Source organism: Tiliqua scincoides, chromosome 12, assembly GCF_035046505.1.
Source record: "Tiliqua scincoides isolate rTilSci1 chromosome 12, rTilSci1.hap2, whole genome shotgun sequence".
Lineage (NCBI taxonomy): Eukaryota > Metazoa > Chordata > Lepidosauria > Squamata > Scincidae > Tiliqua > Tiliqua scincoides.
Window position 1 is genome coordinate 1,018,427 of NC_089832.1, and position 22,111 is coordinate 1,040,537.

General features: G+C 47.8%; 1 protein-coding gene across 2 annotated transcripts; it reads right to left on the minus strand.

The window, feature by feature from the left end:
* Nucleotides 1–714: 714 nt before the first annotated feature.
* On the minus strand, nucleotides 715–21,673 carry OGT (O-linked N-acetylglucosamine (GlcNAc) transferase). Of its 2 annotated transcripts, none has more exons than XM_066639916.1 (22): nucleotides 21,421–21,673; nucleotides 14,498–14,678; nucleotides 13,189–13,432; nucleotides 12,251–12,319; nucleotides 9,194–9,310; nucleotides 8,238–8,317; nucleotides 7,858–8,053; nucleotides 7,540–7,680; nucleotides 7,301–7,401; nucleotides 6,960–7,113; nucleotides 6,779–6,880; nucleotides 6,402–6,581; nucleotides 6,138–6,296; nucleotides 5,827–5,916; nucleotides 5,547–5,672; nucleotides 4,779–4,949; nucleotides 4,548–4,664; nucleotides 4,124–4,291; nucleotides 3,692–3,844; nucleotides 3,304–3,556; nucleotides 2,909–3,032; nucleotides 715–2,622 (listed from the first exon to the last, which is right to left on the minus strand). In XM_066639916.1, the coding sequence occupies exons 1-22, from the start codon at nucleotides 21,455–21,457 to the stop codon at nucleotides 2,448–2,450; spliced, it is 3,138 nt and encodes a 1,045-aa protein (XP_066496013.1). In that variant the 5' UTR covers nucleotides 21,458–21,673; the 3' UTR covers nucleotides 715–2,447. The 2 variants fall into 2 exon arrangements, with proteins under 2 accessions (XP_066496013.1, XP_066496014.1); XM_066639917.1 differs by having other exon boundaries at nucleotides 14,498–14,648; nucleotides 21,421–21,672.
* Nucleotides 21,674–22,111: the final 438 nt, after the last annotated feature.

Sequence of the window (22,111 nt, forward strand, 5' to 3'; positions counted from 1 at the left end):
CCTGAGGGCCGCATTGGGAGTCCTCAAGGGCCGCAAGTAGCCCCAGGGCCAGGGTTTGGGCACCCATTTTAGAATGAAAATCTGTCAGGAACTACCTGACATGATGTCATGACTAGAAGTGACATCAGGCAGAAAATTTTTCTAACAATCCTAGCCTGCAATCCTACCCACACTTACCCAGGAGTAAGTCCCATTTACTTTATTGTTCAAAGCATATAGAGTAGCCTGTCAAAAGTACAAATCTGCAACATTTCCCAAATCTGCAACATTTCCCCAGATGCAATCACATACCATGGTAGCATCAAATCTGAAATACTAAAAATATTGAAATGAATGGGGACCCACCTGAAACTGGTTCACAACCCTCCTTGCAGGTCCTGACTCAGTTTGAGAAACAATGCCACACAGTTCACAGGTTGCAGTTCTGAGGTCATAACTACTTTCAAGCCCCCCCCCCCAAAGGACAGTGCTTCTGCTAGACTATCTCACCAAGATTGTTCCCTTTGGGACACACCAACTTGCACTGATTGACTTATGGGCAGCAGGCCTCCTTATCACAACCAGGAGCTACCCACGCTTGCCCACGCCCACCCCCCTTTCATCTCTTTCTTCTCCGCCCCCCCAAGGGAGAAGTCTCTCCTAAACACCACCAGGTAGGATGGGGGGGGGCTGCTGCTGGGAAAGAGGGGAAAAAAGCAAGCATATACACAGGAAGCCAGTGATTTTCATCTGTATTTGTCAGACAATTATCTGGAAACAGAGGCTGTTACAGTGAGCAAGCAGAAGTAAAAACAGCTACACTCTCAAGGGGAGAAGTCTAATCTTCCCTCCCCACTTTAAAAACTATACACAGTGGTTAATCTGTTCAGGACATACAGCTTCTAAGAGAAGTGTTAAAACTCTACTCCAAATTCATTCAGGACACGTGTGTGTTTACCTGCATCCTCTTATTACCAAGGTGAGACTAAGAGCCCACACCTGCATGGGGACAAATTGTTGCTGCGGCATAGAGCACTTTCTCTCTAGTGGCCTCTGAAAGCAAGACTCCTTGTTCAAGCAAGACGGTGTTAAGCCTTGGTCAACACAGACAACAGGCACTGCAGACTTAAGCATAGCTCAGAATTACATATCTGAGCATCAACTGAGACTAAGGGGGTGTGTTTGTGTTATACCAGTCACATGTAGGGAAACTGCTCTACTCGGTTCTCTAGTACTTAATGATTTACCGCATGCCCATGTGAGCACCACTGACTACAAGGATGCTGCTCTGTCACAAACCTGCAAAGATTTTGAAAGCAGCTCCTTCCTGCTTATTCTGTCAGTCCCTCGCCCCCAAATCACTCGCTACATGAGCCAGAAGGCCATGCTCAGAGTCTTCACAAAAGACAGGCTCTTCAGAAAAAGAGGCCCAGATCATCATGCCTCTTCTGACCTGCAGAAAAACTGTGGTCTCCAAAAATAAAGTTATTCTAAAAACATGGAGGCAGACACTGAAAAGAAAATCCATACTTACCTGGGAGTGCATTTCTGCTGAAGCGAACAGAAGGGCTGCATTTAAGCCCAGAAACAGCATTTCTCAAAGAGGCCACTGCCCAAGGACAGCAGTTTTGGCAAAGAGGGGCAAGAAACACGTCCAGTGGGCCAACCTGGACAAGTCAAAGCTTTATTTTTTTAAGTCTGTGCGACAACAGCCGGGCCTGCATCTCTGCACATCATTGACATCATTCAGAAGGAGAAGCATTTGGCACGTGGCTGTTTTCTTCGTGTACTTCGAAAAGGTGGGAGACTTTACATTTCAGAGTTAACTTTTTTCCTGCAGAATAGGTGCCACCTTGAGGTTAATTTATAGATGAAGTTTTAAAGATCCTCATCTAAGCTTGCACAGCATTGAAAGCCCACCCTCCCCCCTCAAGGAGAAGTCAAAGGGCTGCAAAACACACAATGCCAGCTGAAGTGGTTTATAAAACCAATAAGAAAAGCTTCATCAGCAACCCTCCCACTCTGCAGAGCTCAGGGAAGGAGGAACATGCACTCATTGGGAAAGCGCCAGAGGAGACCCATGGCTGTACCAACAGAAATACCTGAAAACCAAAACATTTTTTAAAAGCTCCAATTCCAAATCCATGTGGGAAGAGAGAAAGATCTAATTCACAAGAAACCGGAATCAATCCATGAAACCACAACTGCCCAGTCTCTCACACCTTCCCTCAGCAAAGCTAGTCCTGCAGACACACAGTCCAACTGCAAACTCTTCACAGGACTCCTAAGGTTCCCTGTCATCTCCCTCCTCATGCAGGAGACAAGTCTGGCAGCGCTCCTTGATTGCTAACATAGACCACATCTGCTAGAGAGCACCTGGCAGATTAGGAAGGGATGGCAGTCTTGGGCTCCCCACTGCCCTGGCTCAGGAATTGGAGTTGCTCTCCCTCTTTTGCTTGTGCAGTCTTTTAAGCAGACTCGCCACTCTCTATGGCTTTCAGGATGTGGTCTGGCTTGTTGCCGGCTGCAGAGTGTTCCCACATCAGAAGGTAGAGCCGCTCCAGTTCCATGGTGTACTGTTTGGTGTTGAATAGGGGGCTTGATATCCTCTGCTTCCAGACCTTGCCACGGATCTTCTTCAGGCTGCAGGAAGACAAGTGTTTACACCCCCTTATTCATCAGTGCTTCCTGCTACTTTCTCCCCCTGCCCCTTTCAGTGCCATTAACTAAGGGTCCTCTGGAGGGCCACAGTCACACAGGCTGCATGGGGGGAGTTCCCCTTCGGTGTGACATGTTCTATCCTTGTGAAGACCCCCTCCATGTGCCCAAGCAGCTTCCCCAAGGCAAAAGGGCTGCTGAAGGCTCCCCACCAGACCTACATGGCCCAAGCAGCAACACGCTTCACCCTTGCAAGACACCATTTACTTACTACTCTAGATCAGTTCCCAGTTTTACGGCAATGTCCTCGTACTCCTGCCTGCTCTTCGCAATCAGCTCAGGACAGCCAAGGCAGGTGAGCTGGGAGGCAGCGACACGTGAAGCAAGAGTCTCCCCTGGAATCAAAGCACAGTAAGCTCACTGCATACAACACTCCCCTCAAGCAGTCTTTGTGTGCTTCTCCATGAAAAGACTGCCTGATGGAAGGGCCAGCCCTCCAAGCGAGGCAGCAATGAGCATTCCTTGCCCTCCCCTGCACCAGAACCAGCAGCCTGACCACACTCTCCAGTGCCCCTAGTTGGGAATTTCTGCCATGGCACAAACACAGCACCATGTCCCAAAAATGGAGCCATCCTGGAGTCAAGCCCTGCAAAGCCCCCATCTTACCTGGCATGGTAACCATTGGGGTTCCAGCCCAGAGCACATCCATTCCTGTGGTGTGGCCATTGCAAAGAGGCGTGTCTAGGCAGACATCTGCCAGTTGGCCCCTTCGCACATGTTCTTCTTTGGGGGCAACAGGAGAGAAGATGATGCGGTTCTGAGGAAGGCCCATGTTCTGCGCATACTGCTGAATATTTGGTTCTCCCACAGCTGGGAAACGCAGTAGCCACAAGACACTGTTTGGGACACGTTTCAAGATCTGTAAGCCAGTTAGGGGACAAAAAATTAATTCCTGGATATTCCAATCAAGCACAGAAATAAGACTGAGACAACACTGAGCCTTCCCAAGACCATGTTCCAGGAAGCCAAGTGGCAAGACACCGTGGCTACTTACATTGGCCCACATCTGTAGGGTGGAAGGGTCTATCTTGTAAAGCTGATTGAAGTTACAATAGACAACAGAATCTTCCGGCAAGCCATACTGGGAGCGAGTGGTGACAATGATGGTGCGTGGAACCTCCTCACCAGTCGCTGCTTTGTTGTTGATCTGCAGAAAATGCAGTTTAAGCTGTCGACCTTGTCTGAACCAACATACATTGCGTCAGCTCCGATTGGCTTTAAATGACTTCCTGGGCCTTTCTGAACAACTCCAACCAATTGTTGCAGCCAACTCCTGCCCATAATCACTCTTAAACAAAAATAGCAGAAGCCCAAAATTTGCAGCATCAGCAGGGAGAAACAGCTGCCTCCAAAGCAGGCACTAGTCCTGAGACAGTCTCAACTCATGTGAATGCTCTCTCAACTTCCTTGCCCGCTGCCCTCTCACCTGGGTAGTTGCCAGCCCGTTGCTGATGTTGAATCCATTGATTGTTATCTGAATTTGTCCACGATTTATCATGTCAATCACAGCTTCTGCAATCGTGTTCATAGGAATGACAGGCATGCTGAGGCCAGCACTGCTGTCAGCATTGTCTCCCCCATCGGGACACTTCATCTGGAAGCCAGAGAGGACATCTTGTTCAGAAAGCGGAAAATGCTCACAAGAAGATGCAAAGGTATCTCTGTATCTCAGATACAAGAAAGTGACAGAATCAAAAAGGCCCTTGCTGCGAGATCCGATCCGTCTCTGCTCATTCATTTGCTCACACAGCACCTCCAACCTGCCCCCGTGCTACCTGCCTTCCCCCACTTGCACCCTTCTCCAGCACAAGGACAACAGGCTCCACTGCACTTGCATCCCACTCTCTCACCTTAACTATCTTCACATCAGGTAAGCTGTCAAGGAAAGCCTTCAGATCAATGCCATTTAACACAATTCTGTTGTCATAAATATGCCCATTGGATTTAAAGTCAATGACTGCTTTTTTCTGAAAGAGAAAAAACATGTTTGAGAAGTTTGGGGCTTTTCTCTTGACTACCTGAGCAAGTAATGTAAAGCAGACCCCACACTGCCTGCCTTGCCACCTCAGACACCCAAGTACCTTTAGGTGTGGGAACATGTTGGCGTGATCTCCAATGAAGAAGGTGTTTGGCATGTAAGCCAGTTTCTCCGAATACTGTTCAGCCACTTCAACAGGGGACGTTTCCTTGTCTGTGATGATGTAATCCATAAATAAGGCTCCGCTGGTGCCAGGGTAACCCAGCCACATCGCCTGGAAGCCAAGCAAAGTAGCAGTCAAGCAAGGGCATTCCAAAAGGCAATGCACTCCAGGTCTTAGGGACTCCCACCACCCTCCCCAAACCCAACAGAATCCTATGCAGATGGCCTATTCAGGCATATGGGCTCAGACAACAATAGGCAGGCATCCCTCCAGAGCTCACCGGTCAGGAACTTCTTTGAGAAGCTGGTCTTATTCTCACAACAAGACTGCTGTAAGGTAGAGTGGCATCATCCCTAAACTGAGGCAGGCAGGATCATCTATCATTGACATGGTAGGGGGGAGCTTTCTGCTTGGCTCATCTATCAAACCTCATGGGGGCACAGAGGGCTCTCTGGACTAATGTCAGGGGCCAAATGTTTCTGCACACTAGCTCTTCACAGGAGGAGAGGGTGTGAATGTTTTTAACTCATTTCTGCCCAGCCCACAGCTGTGCACATTTGATCCCTGCTGCATATATGCAATGTTTCCTCTGTGCATTGCAAGATGTTCACTGTGCATGGTTAAGATGCTCCCTTGGTGCATTGCAAGGTGAAGAATACAACGTGCAAATGAGGACAGCTGAACAGTCTGCCAGGTCTACTCCCATACCTGTATTGGAGCCGGTCTGAGGGCAAACAGCTCATTGCGGGCTCCTTTGGTGTAGCCATTCATGTTGATGAGGATGTGGATGCCATCCTGGTGGATGCGGTCAGCTGCCTTTCCATTGCATGGGATCTATGGCACAAGAGTGAGTGGCATCATAAGGCATTCACAACGCTGCTTCCCTAGGAAGGACACCGTGCACGCCAGCATCCGAACCCTGTCAGTAACTCTCTCCCTCGAGCCAGGAAAGGATGCTGAGCATTCTCTGGAGCTGGAGCTCTCTTACCTGAGATAAATCAACAAAGTGATTTGCCTCTGCCATTACTTTCACCCGGAAGTTGGTGCCATCATCAGGGCTGAGAGCATAGCAGAACACCTGTGGAAGAGAAAGCAGAGCACTCTGGCCATTCAAAAGCAGTTTCAAGGAAACCCTCCGTTGATGCCCCACAGGCTACCTTAAGGGGGAGGAACAATGGCCTCTCACAGTGGGTCTGGGGGAGGGCTTGTGTCTGAAGCATCACAGCTATTGTTGTTCCAGAACTGCACACTCCCAGTCAGAGTACACTCCACTGCCTTCGTTGTTCTGCTGCAGCTCACCTCAAATTTGTCCGAGTTGTGCATGCCTGGAATTGACTGCATGAGGTGGGACGTGGGGTGGTTTCCAAAGTCAGAGCTCACATAGCCAACACGAAGCCGGCCTTCGCTGGCCTTCAAGTCCTTGGGGTGCTCATAGGGTGGCTTGTGGAGGACATTGATCTGGCAACAATTTAGCTCACTGTTACAATCAAGGTCAAAGTCACACAAGCCGACTTTGCCTAGAAGTCAGCAACCTGCCACATTTTTTCTAGGTTTTACGCCTACCTTGTCCAAGCACAAGTTTCCATGCCGCTCGGCAATGGCCTTTCGGAAGCTGTGAGACAACGGATATAGCATGCTGTGATGAGGATGCACGGATGGGAGCCTGTTTTTCTCCAGCTGGTCTGCCACTATGCTGACCAGCTTCTTCATTCGCTCATCATAGTCAGTCCAGTCACAAACAATCTGAAACAGGGAACACCACACTCTGAGTACACCTCAAGAAGCAGGAGGAAGGCTTTGGGGGCCATTCAAGTCACTTTGTGGAGCACTTCTTCAAAAGGTACTGTGCTGTTTTGCTCACATGTGCCAATGGTTAAAGCCTTTGAGACATCCAACATTTGTGTTAAGACATTAACTCCTAGGTCCTCCCTTTCTCTCACCTGCAAGCAGTGGGCCAAGTTGCAGTAGGCATCAGGGAAGTCAGGCTTCAGCTTCAGGGCAGTGCGATACGAAGCAATGGCCTCTGGTATATTTCCTGAATCCTGGAAAAGGACAAATCATTCAGCAAGGGCCACCTGCCTGCTCCCTAAACCACAAGGCAAGCCAGAGATACAAGCATACCTTGTGGATGGATGCCAAGTTACTGTGGGCATCAGCAAAGGCAGGGTTAATCTGGATGGCCCGTGTGTAGCACTGCAAAGCTCCCTGAACATCCTGCATCTCCTTTAATGTGTTCCCCATGTTGGAGTAGGCATCTGCAAAGGTGGGGCTGATTCTGCAGTGTGGGGAGGTGGTGAGGAAGAGGAGAACGAAACAAACACCAACAGAAGAGTCAGCCCACTGACCTGAACAGACTCATGCATCCAGCAAGCACACACAACAAGATCAATGACCACTCTGTTGATATTTGCAACAAATGCACTCTGCCAGCAGCATTTGGAATACTTATTTCCAGGTCTTACCTAATGGCCTCCTTGTAATGCATCAATGCCTCCTGAAGTTTTCCTTGTTGCTGCAACACGCTGGCTAAATTGGAATGGGCAGCTGCAAACTCCGGGAAGACCTGCAGGAAACATTTAGCTCTTAGCAACGCCAGGACACCCAGTCACCTAAAGATGTTGTCCAATTCTGTGAGGCTGCACTGGCACCACTGCCTGGGTTCAGAGACTGAAGTCTTACCAACAATCATTCACAAGCGTACCTCGAGAGCTTTGCGGTACAGGCGGACAGCCTCCTCAATGTTCCCTTGTTCCCGCTTGATGTTTGCCAGGTTATTGAGAGAGTCCGCATGAGTGGGACACAGGCGAAGAGCTGTGTTGTAACACTCCTCTGCTTCCGCAACCTTTAAACATGAAGCACAGTTTAATCCAAAGTTACTGAGAAAGTCACACAAATTCTCTCTCCAAGTACCAAAACAGTATTTTCTACAGATTTATGTCACCATCACTTGCACCTACTCCTTCAGTACAGCCTCTCCCCAATAACCGCAAACAGATAGCAGAAGAGGAGGGTTCCTTACACTGCCTTTCTCCTTGAGTGCATTGGCCAGATTGCAGTATGCATCAGGGAAGTGTGGCTGCAGTTCAATGGCACGCTTGTAAGTATCGATGGCCAAGTCAATCAGCCCTTGCTCATAGTACACACAGGCCAGGTTGCCATGCACGACTGCATGGTTTGGGCTCAGGCTCAGGGCCCGGAGATAGGCTGCCACCGCTCTGAAACAAGAGGGGTTACAGTTCATGTCAACAACCGAGAAGGATCAAACAAAGCACAGAACTTCTATAAGCAAAACACACGATTTAAAAAGCAAAGCAACAAGGGACCCTGACAACATTTCCTCATTAGCCCTCTCTCCAAGTCTGACTACTGGACAGTGGAAGAGCCATTCAACTTGCTTACCTATCAAATATGCGTGCCTCCTTCAAGACATTCCCCAGGTTAATGTAAGCATCCAGGAAGTTTGGATCAAGAGTCACCGCCTTAAAGATATTTTAAAACGCCCAGTTAATTTGGCCTGTTGCAGTACAAAACAGTGATCTTTATATAAAGTTACAGTAATTGCAGTGTTCTCCACTGTCAAACAATCCCTGCACTGACTGTTTTATTACTTGTTCCAATATCTTTCTTGGCATGGAAGTCAGACTGAAAGGTCTGTAATTGCCTGTGTCCTCCTTTTTGAAGATCAGGGCAATGTGAGTCACTATCTCATCTTGGGGCAGCTTGCAGGATTTCTCAAAGATGAATGGCAGAGGGTACAAGTTCAGCAAGTTCTTTCAGTCCTTTAGGACACAGTCCACCCAGTCCAGATGACCTGAACTCATTTACATCACTTAGGTAGTTCCTTTACTAGCTGTTCCTTTACTAATACTGTCAATCTTGATCAGCAGACCTTCTTCCTACTGACACAAAGGGCTGATGTCAGACATTTGAGCCCTTAACAGACAGGGACCACCTCCCCCCACATGAATCTGCGCTTCAAGGGCAGCCTCAGGAGTCCTTTCCTTTGCTGGTCTGCCACCAACTGGATGGCAACCAGAGTATAGAGCTTTTTCTAGCTTTGGAATTGGGACATCAGGCAACCACCTTTTATTCCCCCAGGCCTTTCAATGCAAACTTGCTCCATTTTACTGGAGTGCTGCTGTTGCATTTTAGTAATTCTGTTGTTTGATCTATTACATGATTTAAAATTATGCCATCAACCACTCTAGGAGCCCCAGAATTGAAGAATGGGACACATGTTTTAATAAGAATATGCCAGTATCCATCAGTTACTACTATGGTCTGACAAGTCAGTTTGAAAAACTGCAGTCACATGTTAAGACACTCATAGGACGATCATGCCCATTAATGGTTACCTTCTCAAAGTGATGAATGGCAAGCCAAATTTCCCCTTGAGCATTGAACACGCAGCCCAGGTTACTCCATGCTACTGCAAAATTTGGCTGGGTCTCAATTGCCTTCAAATAACAGGCCTTGGAAGGGTTAGAGATAGGTAGATACAAGGGAAGGGAATATTTGCACAAAAGAAAAAGAGAAAAGTGGCAATTAGTATTCCTTCTCTGACCAGCCAAAAGTGATCCTGCAGTATAGGCTAGCATGCGCCAAAACTAATGTGCTGTAAACAGCTGGCTGATCCTACGCGGGCGCAAACCAAAACCCAAGTGCAAACCCACCATTGTCAGTTATGCTGGTCCTTGCCCAGCTGTACACTTCCCAGAGCACTGACGCCTCTCAGAAATCCTCAACTCTCCCTTTCCTCTTGTACCAGGAGGCTCATGCAAATGTTTCCCAGCTGAACCCTCTGCATACTTTTTCAAATAAAAAAGTGTGTGTGTGTGTGTGGGGGGGGGGGTGATCCAAGAGATTTCTGCACTGGTTTGGACAGCAAGCTGGTAAATGCCTGGATGCCTCGCAAAAGATAGTTCAGAAACTGGAACTCCTATACAAACTACACACTAAAGAGAAAGGTACCTACACTCAGTGTGTTGTTACACTTTGCTAATCCTACCTAGAAATGGCATTTTCCACACCTCAGCATTCTCCCTCCACCTCCAAAACCTCAAATGACAGGTTTGCACAACAGGTTCAGGTCCCTGCAATGCAAGCGCAAGAAGTCGCTGGCGCTCCCTAACAGCACGCCGCTGCGCTCTCGCTGCAAACTGCTGCGCTTTGCTGAACGCCCCGAAGACCATGAACGGCCAACCAGATAGATTAGTCTACTAGTCAAGCCCATGTGGAATCTTGAGTGTTTTCAATTTATGTCTGAAATCTGCACACAGTGCAACCCAATCACGTCCAAAAGCCTCCAGCATGGAGCTCAGGGAGCCACCCAGTTAGAGACGAATCATCTAGTCAACCATTCACAAGGGCTCAATCGCACGCAATGCGCATTTCCGCCGCGCAGCCTTTGCGCTACTGCAGGATCACAGCGCATCATCAGAAGAGCAGAACGCTGCAATCCAAACAAAGAAGAAAAAGGAAAAAAATGAACCACCAGGAAGAGTTAGAAGCTTTAACTACAAAGTATCTCCAATTATGTCTTAAGTCTTAATTTACTTTTAATTTATTTTCTTTGAAAGAATTGTGGCTAGGACTAGAAAATATTCTAACATTACTTGCTTGTACATTAAAATACTTAGGCTGTTTCTGAAGCCACAAGACAGAAGATTCAGGCATGGAGGCAAATGGTTTTGCTGTGGCAGTTACAAACCCGTTACCATATTTCTCATGTGACTTTTCGGTGCGTTCCTTGCTGGAAGAGGAGGAGGAGGAGTGTGTCTGCCCTAGATCCAGGCCTCGAGCTCCCTTCAGCGAGGCACCTTACGCATGGAATAGGAGGTTTCACCCACCTGAAACCTTCTAAATACAATATCAATGGTGAAAACCAAAAACAAGAGAGAAAATAAAACAAGATCATTAGTAAAAAGTTCAACAAAGCAATTGAAAATCTTTGGATATGTCTAACACATGGGGTTGAGGGCAGTTTGTCTGTAACATGGGAGACATGCAGAAGGGAAAGGGTTAATCGGGGCAACTGCAAACAGCAGGATTTGTTGGAAGAAAGGCTCCAAAACTTCCACAAAAATCAAATTTCACTTCAAACTGCAAATATTTTGCTGGTTTGGTCTTGCAAATGCACTGATAGTCAAAGAAATACATTGCAATTTATTCAGGATATTTTTTTCCTTGTTTAATGGATTTCTCACAAAAACAGAACAACACTTTCAAACTATGTGTCTCCAGAGCTCTGAAATAAAGAAGTCAGCAATCCTAAGGCAGGCGCAGTGTCTTGGCCTATACCAGTCACACCAGAAGCTGCAGTGAAGTGCAATCGTGTTAGCTGTCTGCCTGGCAGGCCAGGAACATGAGTGTCTTCTGAAAAAGACATTTTTATGTCACCAGTGGCAATTTAGCATATCAAACCTTGCCAATCAGGAATCGTGCTGCCCAGGGCAGCCACCTGAAGAATTTGTACTCTGTGGTCCATCCCCAGTGACCTGCATCAGATTCCCCTGAAACATAGCCTTGCCCCTCCCACACCAGAGCAGTAACCAGCCAGACAGCTACCCTGTTCATACACTCCACTTGGAAGCATGCGCGTGGGGCTTGAAGTGAAGGACTCGGAGGTCCTTCTGGTTCCTCCACACTCCTCACCCCTGCTGCGCGGCGGCGTAAGGTGGCTTGTAACAAGACAATTCCAGGTTTTTTTGCAATCCAAGTTTTTAAGTATGCCAAGAGTTTCAAAATCCATCCTGGTGTTCAAATCCTTGGTTGGAAGCCAGACTGCTAGAAGCCACCTTTCCACTGACTGAAGCAAGTTTTTCTTTGATCAGTTCATTTTCCAAACAAACCAGCTGTATCACCTGGACATCTGGGCAAACCCAGGAGCAAATCATAGACAGCACTGAACTATGACAGTTTACTAGCCTTTCTTCCACTATGAAGGTCTGGGGGAAAGGTTAAAGAATAGTCAGAGCTTTTCAATGCCATATTCACAGGGTAATATTTGATAAGGTTCTTCTCCACTTACAAGCCACAAAGGACTTTAGAAGAGCACCTGCTTCTCACAGGAATCGCCAACTAAGTCACAGGCTTGGCATCAGCCGGCAAGCCTCAGTTTGGAAGGAATGTTATTTCCAGATCAGAGAATGGTGGAGCCCCTGCCAGTCACTTCACAATATTGGATAGTCTAGTTCTGCAGCAGCAAGACTCAGTGTTCAATTTCTTGTTTACACCAAGTGTTAACAGGGGCATGCCACATCTTGCCCTGCAACTACTCTGGGGCAATGCAGGGCCTTCAGCTTTCAGCCATTTCTTGGGCTCTTGCAGATCAACGGAGAACTGAAGACTTGGTGCAAGTGTTCATAGTTTCAACAGACTGATGTTTAAAATTCATTCTACAGAACACCTACCTTGGCTTCTTCCAAGCGACCCAGGGCTTTGAGCAGGTTCCCCAGGTCACTACGAACACAGTACAAGTCCTGAAAATCAAATGCACTGCGTCATTCCTAAGAACACTGCAAACGCACCAGTGACTAAACAATGCCAGCATCCAGTGGGTGCCACTAGGCTCTACTTGAATGATCAGCACCTGCTATGTCAGACTTGAGAAAGTAGTTGAAAGTGACTAAACACCCTTATAGTGGCATTACTACAAGTAGCAGCCACATAATGGGAATGGAGGAAAAGCAGCTGCAAAGATGAGCAAAGCAAGAGTGGCAGCTCCCCCCCCCCACTCCCTGTGCATTTTTCTAAAACTCTTGTCAGTGGCCAGAACAACATAACAAACACAGTTGACTAAATACCATTGCATAACCCAGGAAGAGCCATTCAACCACCTGCTGGGCTGCCTTTAGACAGCAAGTTAATATGTTTTTGTTTCAAAAAACTTTAACCAATTTGAGTTCTGTGGTTTTTAAAAGCAGTTTCCTGCTGCTGATTTTATTGAGTGGCTTCCAAAGGCAGGTTGCCACGGCTAAGTTCCACTGGAATTAAGGGGATGACTTCAGTAAGTCATGTTCAACACATCTTATTTATTTCAATGTACTAAGTCAGGATTCAACTATTCTAAACCTACTTTTAACATTTTTGTAACATAAGCCATTATGTTGTTTTTAACTACAAGCAGGATAAAAACAAAACCACACAAGGGGCAGGACACAGCCCAAGATTTTAAATACATGTGTTGTAGAGGCCCAAGAGAAAATCTTAACTGCAGGCCTTATACTGCAGGTAATTCTGGGCCAGTTATAGAACTACAAGACCTTAATGCAAGCTGTTTTGCAATCTTACAAGCTCAAAGCTGTTATTTACACTGTTGAGAACTATCTCCAGGTAGAGCTCAACTTACAGGATTGTACTGCAGGGCAGAAACGTATGCCTGAACTGCCCCTTCCATATCACCTGCAGCTACCAGAGCAGCTGCCAGATTAATATATCCATCAATGAAGTCTGGTTTGAGACGCAGGGCGTGCCGATAGTGCTCTATCGCCTCCTGCAGCTGCCCACGTTCCTTGTACACGTTCCCCAGATTCGAGTAGGCTTCTGCCAGCAGTGGATTCTGCTTGATGGCCAAAGTGCTGAAGTGAGCAGACCTAGAAAAAATGCAGGATCACTGAAATTTAATCTGCAATCCCCATTGCCTACTATAACCAAGTTCACATACATGTAACTGAAACCACTGCATATGCTTCCCCTGCTTCCATCAGCCCCTATGCCCCTTTCCTCCCTCTGTCTTCTCCTTTGTGTCCATACCTAGACTGAAAGCCCCTCAACGCAGAGACATCTCACTCCATAATGTTATATATACACACCATATAACATTATCATTCATCATCTTATCTACTTGCCAAAATTCTAATAAACCAGCAAAGTCTACAGAAACAGTGAGGGTCAAAGATGCAAATACAAAGTTCAAACAAGCCACCTGCAACTAGACCATAATAACCCTGAGAACACTCAAGTATTATTCTTGTTGCAGGAATGAAAACACAAACGTTCTCCTACAACGCAAAGAATAGATTCTGCCTGGATGCAAGTCAAATCCAGTTATGCAGAGATTCTGGCTTACATATCATGCAATCAAAATTAAGTGCCTATCTTCCTGTAGACAAAGTTTTAAACTCCTGAACAAAAACATTTCCAAGCTTATAAGTCTTTTTGCTCTCCCTCTGGAAAGATCAAGAATTTCCAGAGGGAATTATTGCTGAATTTCTAACACTATTAAAGCCCTGAAAAATCCAGATGCTGAAATCACAGAAGCAAACACAAACTTGAAACTACTTCTCTCTCCAAGACGAAAAGCAGGGTGTTTCCTCCTGGACAAAGCATTTAAAATAAGCTGCTGCAATGTTAGTTTTAGACCAAAGAGTCACAAGGTAGCTGATAGCAAACACTAAAAGGATCATAATAAAGCTGATTTAAAACAGCAGCTGTAAGAGAAGAGGTTAAAGCCAGGTTCTGTTAAAACCCTTGGGAAAGGAGGGTTACAATCAAGCACCAAGTAGTGAGAAACTCTGCTGCATGTGACTTTGTGCACATAAGGCAAGAATGGGCCCAAGGCAGAAGCAAGAAGCCTGTTCACACCCAGAACAATTTCCACCAACTCTTCCTTTGAGGCTGAATCCTACACAGAGGGCAAGAATACCCCGGACTCCTACCTGTCCAGCCTGCGACACTGGAAGTGGATGGATGAGAGCAACAACAGCACCCCAGTGTTGTCGGGCTCTTGCCGCCAAAGCTGCATGCAATGCCTCTCCGCAGCTTCGAAGTCCCCTGCTTGATACTCCCGGTGAGCCAACTCCGCTAGCCCTTGGAAGGAAAGCATACGTTTCGTTGGTTCTGAAGAATCACCAGGACATTTAGGGGGGAAAACAAAAAGTTAGAAAATGGGAAAAGAAAGTGACAAACTATGGTGTACAAATTAAAAGGTGAAATGCTTGACATGACATAAAACTTCAGGAGGTGTTGAATGATTAAACACAGAACTCTGTTCCAGATGACACTTCTAGCACATTCCCTCCCCTTTTAAACATACAATACACATCCAAATTCAGCCAGTCCCTGAGACAGCTAAATATTTGTACCTGAAAAACTGCCTGAGGATATTGAACATATGGCTGTTTACCAAACAACTCAATACAATACAAGGCTTGGCCTACTTTACAAACCACAAGTAAACCCTGTCTCAAACCACTGCTTTCTTGAAATAGGTGAAGTAATGCAAGAATAAAATTTAAAATGTGTTTCATGCAGTAAAATGAAAGCATACAGCAAGCAAAGATTACCTGCTATATACATTTATAACATCTTCTGGAAGGCCTTCTTCAGACTTTTCAGAGGAAGTTGTTAACTCATTTTCCTGAACCTTTACCATCTGCTTCTCAACTATGTAGAAAGATTAACCAAAACTCTCCCTAATGCAGCTGAGCTCATGGAAGGAGGCCACTTTGCCATTCCTACCACATTTACCATACCCCAGGGAGGGGAGACAACAAAATGCAAGAAAGCTTTGGGCTATGAACCACAGTTAAACTTACAAAAGCAGTATTATTACACTAGAAATACATTCACCAGTTTAAACCACCATTCTGTTAAACAGAAGCAATCCACATATACAAAAACTTAATACTTAGATCTGTAATGACCCACAAACATAGATTTGACCAAATACCAGATTATTATCTGGTTTCTGTTGGCCCCTCCTGAGTTCACTGTACACGCTAAGAACAGGGCTGGAGAAAAGGACTGTGTTTAGTATCATCATATGAAGAAACAGCACAAGACACCCCGATTCTTGCAAGTCTCTCAAGAGATGAAACATGTTCTGAGCAATACCACTGTTCAGACTGACATGCCCAGGCTATCAGCCTATCTGCACATAACCCTACCCTTTGACAGCCTCTACAACTGTCAGCTACTCCATTGTTGGCAGGTTAGGCACAATGAGATAGACCTCTGCAGGAGTGCCCTACACCAGGGGTGCCCAAACCCCGGCCCGGGGGCCACTTGCGGCCCTCAGAGGCTCCCAATCTTGCCCTCAGGGAGCCCCCAGTCTCCAATGAGCCTCTGGCCCTCCAGAGACTTGCTGGAGCCTGTGCTGGCCCAATGCAACTGCTCTCAGTGAGAGGATGACTGTTTGACCTCTCACCTGAGCTGTGGGACGAGGGCTCCCCCCACTACTTGCAGCAGTGGCAGCTAAGGCTGGCCTTGCTTTGTGCAAGGCTTTTTATAGGCCTTGAGCTACTGCAAGACCATCATTCATTCATATAAGTTCCATCTCTAATATATTCATTTATGTAAATTTATTCAAATTTTAAATGGTAAATTAATTCTTTTTTTCTGGCCCCAGATACAGTGTCAGAGAGATGATGTGGCCCTCCTGCCAAAATGTTTGGACACCCCTGCCCTACACCAAACATCCTGCTCAGCCCCTCCACAACTGTGGGAGGTGATATTAGCCCAGGGCAGTGATTCCCAAACTGGGAGAAATGGATACCAGCCAGGGGAGCTCCAGAATCTTTGCAGAAAAACCCACTAATCTATACAATGTACAGGACTGTAGTCCTAATGGGGAGCTGTGGCCAATGGCCCAGTAGGTTGAGGGAATTGCCAGATGCAAAACATGCTGCAGTAATGCAAAGAGAGAGAGAGTCACCTTGACTGTGGGAAAGGATTGAGCCCAAAAGATGCAGACTGGAGGTCACTTTCTCCTGGAAAATGGGAATCTGAAAATCTTGGGGAACCAGGGCCAGAGAAGAAGGCACCAAAGCCAACCCTTGGATTGCGATTAAATGGTGAGGAACAAAGACTGGAGTGAAGCTGGCTAAACTTAACAAGCCTTATGCCCTTGGGGATCTCCAAGCATGGAACATTGCTTTCCCTTTCCCAGAAAGGGGCAAACTGAGAAAGCTCCAATCCAGCAGTCCCCAAACTTTCCCTGAGAGTTTGAACCATTTTTAAGCCTTTGCAGGAGAAGAATGACAACGTTGCTTAAGCAATTGCACTGCCATCATTAAAAATGGCTTCTTTTGTACTTACCCAAGGAAGCACTGGTCCTCGAGGGTGAGGGTGCGTGGCCTCCTCTGTGGGCCAGCCCTCACCTCAGAACTGCTCCCAGACACGATTGTGACCCACTTTCAGTTTTTGGATGAACACTGGAAGCAGGTCACAATCACATTTGGGAGCAGTTCTGAGGCAAGGGCTGGTCCACAGAGGAAGTCACGTCTCCTGCACCCTCCAGAGGGCCAGCACTGTCCCCAGGAAGTACAAAAAAGTCCTTTCCCCGTGGCAGCACAAACACAGGAGCACCGTTGCCCCTTAAGGGGGCAGCACCAGGGTTTCCCTGGATGAGATGCCCCAGTTTGGGAGTCTCTGTTCTAACCTGACCAGACCCAAAACAACACAGCTCAGAAGCACTTTTGCCTGGCCAAGAAAAGCCAGCAATCTGGTAGAATTTCAAACATGGGAATCATTCACTTCCCCAGAGATGAGCAGCAACAAATCAACTGCCTCAGACAGAACAGAAAGTGACCTCAAAGGCCACTTAGTGAAGCCAGGGAAGGGTTATTTGCTGCTGATGACATTTGTTTTGACTACAATTAGAGTCAGACTACACAAATTCTGGCAAGTTTCATAATTCTTACCAAGAAACCCAATTTGCAGGAACTCTGATGAGAAATGGCGACCTCAAGGACACGCAAGGAAAATTTTAACCCTTGACTAAGAGCCTAATTCAAGCCTGATGGAAAGTTTACACAGCTGCTACTACTTTGGAATTTTCCTTTCATGTTGACCATGTTGAGTCAACAAGCCCCACAGGTGAAGTCGACATATTAAGCTTCTAAGTTCCTTTTTTATTTTTAAGCAGTTTGATTTCAGCGGAATAGTGCTTCATATTTTAAAAAGAAAACCAAGTATTTGTGCCAGCAGTGACCTGCTAGAACACAGAGGGGCTTGAGAAATGGGAAATGTTACAGATCTGTACTTTTAACAGGTTACTGTGCAGATGCTTTTAACAATGGCCATCAATGAGGCTAACTCCTGGTTAAGTGTGGATAGAATTTCAGCCTTTGGGATATTGGGGCTTGATTAAGCGACTGCTTGATTAAGTAGGGTTAAGTAGGCAGCTCTTTATTTTAAAAAAATATTTCAACTTATGCTTATTGTAAGCTTCTAGTTTACTTGATTTGATTTTTGTCATACATACAAGAGAGTTAAAATTCTTCCTTCTTGATGTCGCCGTCAACCATGACATCACTTCCAGATTAATGACATGACTTCAGGTGGGACCCAACAAACTGTCATTCTAAAAAGAGGGTCCTGGTGCTAAAATGTTTGAGAGCCACTGGTATAGGCAATGAGGTTTAACAAGATATCATCTACTGGCTTTCTACCTTGGCTATTTTATTCTAACCCTCTATTATCTCCCAACAGAGCCTTTGGGAGCATCAGCATTATCACCACTAATCTCCATTACAGGTGCGGAACTGGAGCAAAAGATTACTGCCTCCAGAAAATACATTTAAACCAGAGGTTCCCAAACTGAGGTGTCTGTCACTACCCCCTTAACAGGCACAGGGTGGCAATGGTGCAATTGCCATGATCATACCACTGCAGGGACAAAAGGGTTTTTTTAAACTTGCCTTGAGGTCACTATAGCTTTCCAGGAGCTCTGGAGTGCCCATGAACTCCTCTGCGGGCCCCCCTGCACCTCCAAACTGCTATAAATTGAAAAAAAATCCACTTCTGGTATCACAATGAAAACCGGAAATGGCTTATTATTTTACAGCAGTTTGGAGCTGCGGGGTGGTCTGCAGAAGGGGTCGCAGGCACTCCAGACCCTCTGGAAGGCCACAGCAACCCCCCAGGTACCTTTAAAAAAAAAAAACCCTTTCATCCACTGTGGCAGCACAATTGTGCCACCACCTCCTCCCCAAAAACACCAGGTCCCAAACTTTCCCTGAAAGTTTTGGTACCTCTGCATTAAGCCCACCACAGCTATGCGAGTTTTCCTTTAAAAAAATTCAACCAGAAACCCGGTCAACACTTCAAACCAATGGGGATCCAATTTCTGAGGCTGATTACACATGGTGTTGAAACTTCCCAGTTTGACGAGTATTGTATCTATTGATGTTATGGATTTTATAAAATATAATTCGCTTTCAGAAATGGAAACATTTTCCACATAAAGCGTAGCAATGGAAAACCTTTCAGCCCATATCACTGGTCTGCAACAAGGGATGTGACATGAACTCAACTCAAGTCTAAGTTCAGTTCTCCACCTGCTGGGCCACGCAGGCTAAATAAGTTTAAGAACCTGCTGTCAGAAAGAACAACAATCTGTTGCAGAGAAAATCCTTCCAGTACCCTCTAGAGCAGGGGTCTCTAAACCCCAGCCCAGAGCCAGATGCAGCCCGCAGCAAGCCTCTTTCCGGACTGTGGCCAACCTCTTGTCCCCTGAAAGCCTCTGGCCCACTCAACTGAACATGACCAGTACTGTGCTCTGATTGTGTCTGGAGAGTATTCTGACAGCCAGAGAGGTTGAATGAACGGAGCCATTCATTTATTTATTCACTCATCTAAGTTCCATCTCTTATTTATTTAAATTTTATATTTTAATTTTTTTTCCCCCGGCACTCCACGCCACACCAGATATTTGATGCAGCCCTCTGGCCAAAACGTTTGGATACCCCTGCTCTTTTCCACTTTCTCCTCACATTTAGCATTTTATCTTCGGAAACCGGAAAGAGAAAAAGCCCTTCCTTGGAATTGAACCATCTAGAAGTTTTGAAGCATGAAAAGAGATATTCAGGGCTAAGGATCTTTGTCTGTCTGTCTGTGTGTGGGTGTTTTAGAAATTAAAGCATCTGCAGTTGGTGCTTTCACAACTACCATTTGCTTCATTTAAAGCAGTGCTTTCCATACCATGTCCTACATGGCCGAATTAGTCCCCCAGGTGAGCAGAACACTCCATTCCACTAGGGAGCCTCCCTAACATACTGCCAATCTCTCCCAAACTGCATGCTGGCCAGCCGCTTCTAGGGTCAGCAGGTTTTGTGCCTGGCTTTCCAGACAAATGGGGCTGGCTCACAGGGAATTTGGGGGAAACTGGCAGCACGGTAAGGAGGCTCCCTGGCAGAATAGAGCATTCTGGTCATGCCAGGGAAACCTTTTCTAGTACACAACGGTCACCAGTTTGGAGACAGGTGATTAAAACAGTCAGCTGTTTCCAAACTGTGAGTCATAGCTCCCCAGGGAGCTGCGAAAACCAGCCGGGGAGCTGCAGAACCCTTGCAAAAAACCCACCACCCTATACAATGTATAGGACTGCAGCCCAATTGGGGGAGCCATGGCCAATGGCCCAGTAAGGTCAATGGAGCCACCAGTTGAAAAAGTTGGAGAACCACTGTCAATAATCATAACCAGTTTGCAAATGCTACCATGTACAAGGATAATTCAATGTGATTTTAACGTATATTTTTACATACTTGTTTTGACTTAAGATAATCAACAAGATCTTATTGAGGAGCACACAAAGAGCAGCACTTTGAAGGCCTAACACTAACAATGAAGCTAGGTGAACTCTATGGTGTGGGAAAATAACCCCCGCAACAAAACTGGGCACAACAATCAAAGAAACTTCATCTGAACCTATGCTGAATCTACAGTCGCCTTGTGGTTGACTCTCTGGAGGCCAAGGTGGTCTCCAAGAGCTCATGGACTAATTTTCCTTTGGCCTATGCATGGTAGTGATAGGTCCACTTTAGCAAGTATGTGTGGTGGGTGGAGAGGCAGGGGAGGCAGTGCCTCCCCACCGGAGTGCTCTGAAAAATACCACCACGGACTGTGAGGATCATGAAGTCCTAAAGCAGCAGGGATGTGCAGTGGGTGGGGAGGCAGGTGAGGCAGTGCCTCCCCACTGGAGACCCTTGAAAAGCACCACCAGTGGGAGGCACTCAAGCACCCACCACCCACACGCAACGCTTTTCAAGGGTCTCCAGTGGGGAGGCACTGCCTCACCTGCCTCCCCACCCACCGCACGTCCCTGCGATATAGTGAACTGCATTACAGGGAGGCGTGCCTCCTGCCTGCCCCCAAGATAAGGGCTCCTCTCCCAAAAGCCCCACTTATGGGGCTCGTCTCCAGCCAAGGCGGCCTGCGCCGGGCTCGCAGAAGCACAACGCCCAGCAGGAGCTCTGGGCAGGGGGCGAGCCCTGCTCCCGTGGCCCGCTCCCCAGGCCGCGGTCGGGAAAGGGTCGGCGGCGGCCTGCACGCGCCACGTGCTGTGCGCGGCCTCCCCCTGTCGGCCCAGAGAAGGCCCAGGCGGCGCAGCCAGGCCGGGAACGAGCCCAGGCGAACGGCAAGCAGCGCTGCGAGCCTCCCGCACCGGCCCAGCGAGGCGGAGGAGGGGCTGCCGAGCGCCACGAGCAGTCCCATGCGCGTCCTGTGGCAGGGAGTTCCGCAGGTGCCGGCGCGGCGCACCCCCCCGGCCTGGACTAACCCCCCCGGCAGCCCCCTAAGGCCAGGCCGGGCCGGGCCGGGCCGCAGCCTCAGCAAAAGGGCGCCCCCGCCCGCTCGCTACCTGTGCTGTCGGCCACGTTCCCCACTGAGGCCGCCATAGCGCCACACACAGCGCTCGCCGTCGTTCCTCACAAGCGGGGGCGGCGGCTCCTCCTGAAATGGCGGCGGGGAGGAGGCAGCGGAAGGACACCTCAAGCTGGGCGGCGGTAGCCGGCTCTTCTTCGTCGGCCCCACCCTCGCGAAGTAGTCCTTCCAGAACAAGTGCCTCCTCTCCGGCGGAGGGAGCACAGCTTCCGATGGACTATTTCTCCTCGCGCGCGCGCGCTCCCCGACAAGTCCACGAGTCGTGGAAAACGAGACGCAGCACCTCCGCCGTATCCATCCGCCACTGCGACAGATTGGCGCGCGTGCGCAGTGCGGCCCTCGAGCCGTCTGCGCGCTTCTCATTCCCCTCCTCCTCCGCGCGTCATAGCTGGCGCTGAGGCCGACGGGGAGGAAAAAGGGCGGGGGCGCCACTGCGGCAGGACCCTGAGGGGGAGGCCACGCCCCCAACGGCTGCTGAGGCGGAGGCTGGCCAAGATGGCGGCGAGGCCTGAGGGGAAGGCCTGACAGGCAGCAGCGTGAGGCAGAGCACAGTGGCCTGCAGGGGGAAAGGCTCAAGGGGAACCGAAGCCCCTGCAAGCACCTGGTCACATAAAGCCCACTAAAGATGCTAGTCCTCAAGAAGCACCTGGGCACACGCCCCACACCCA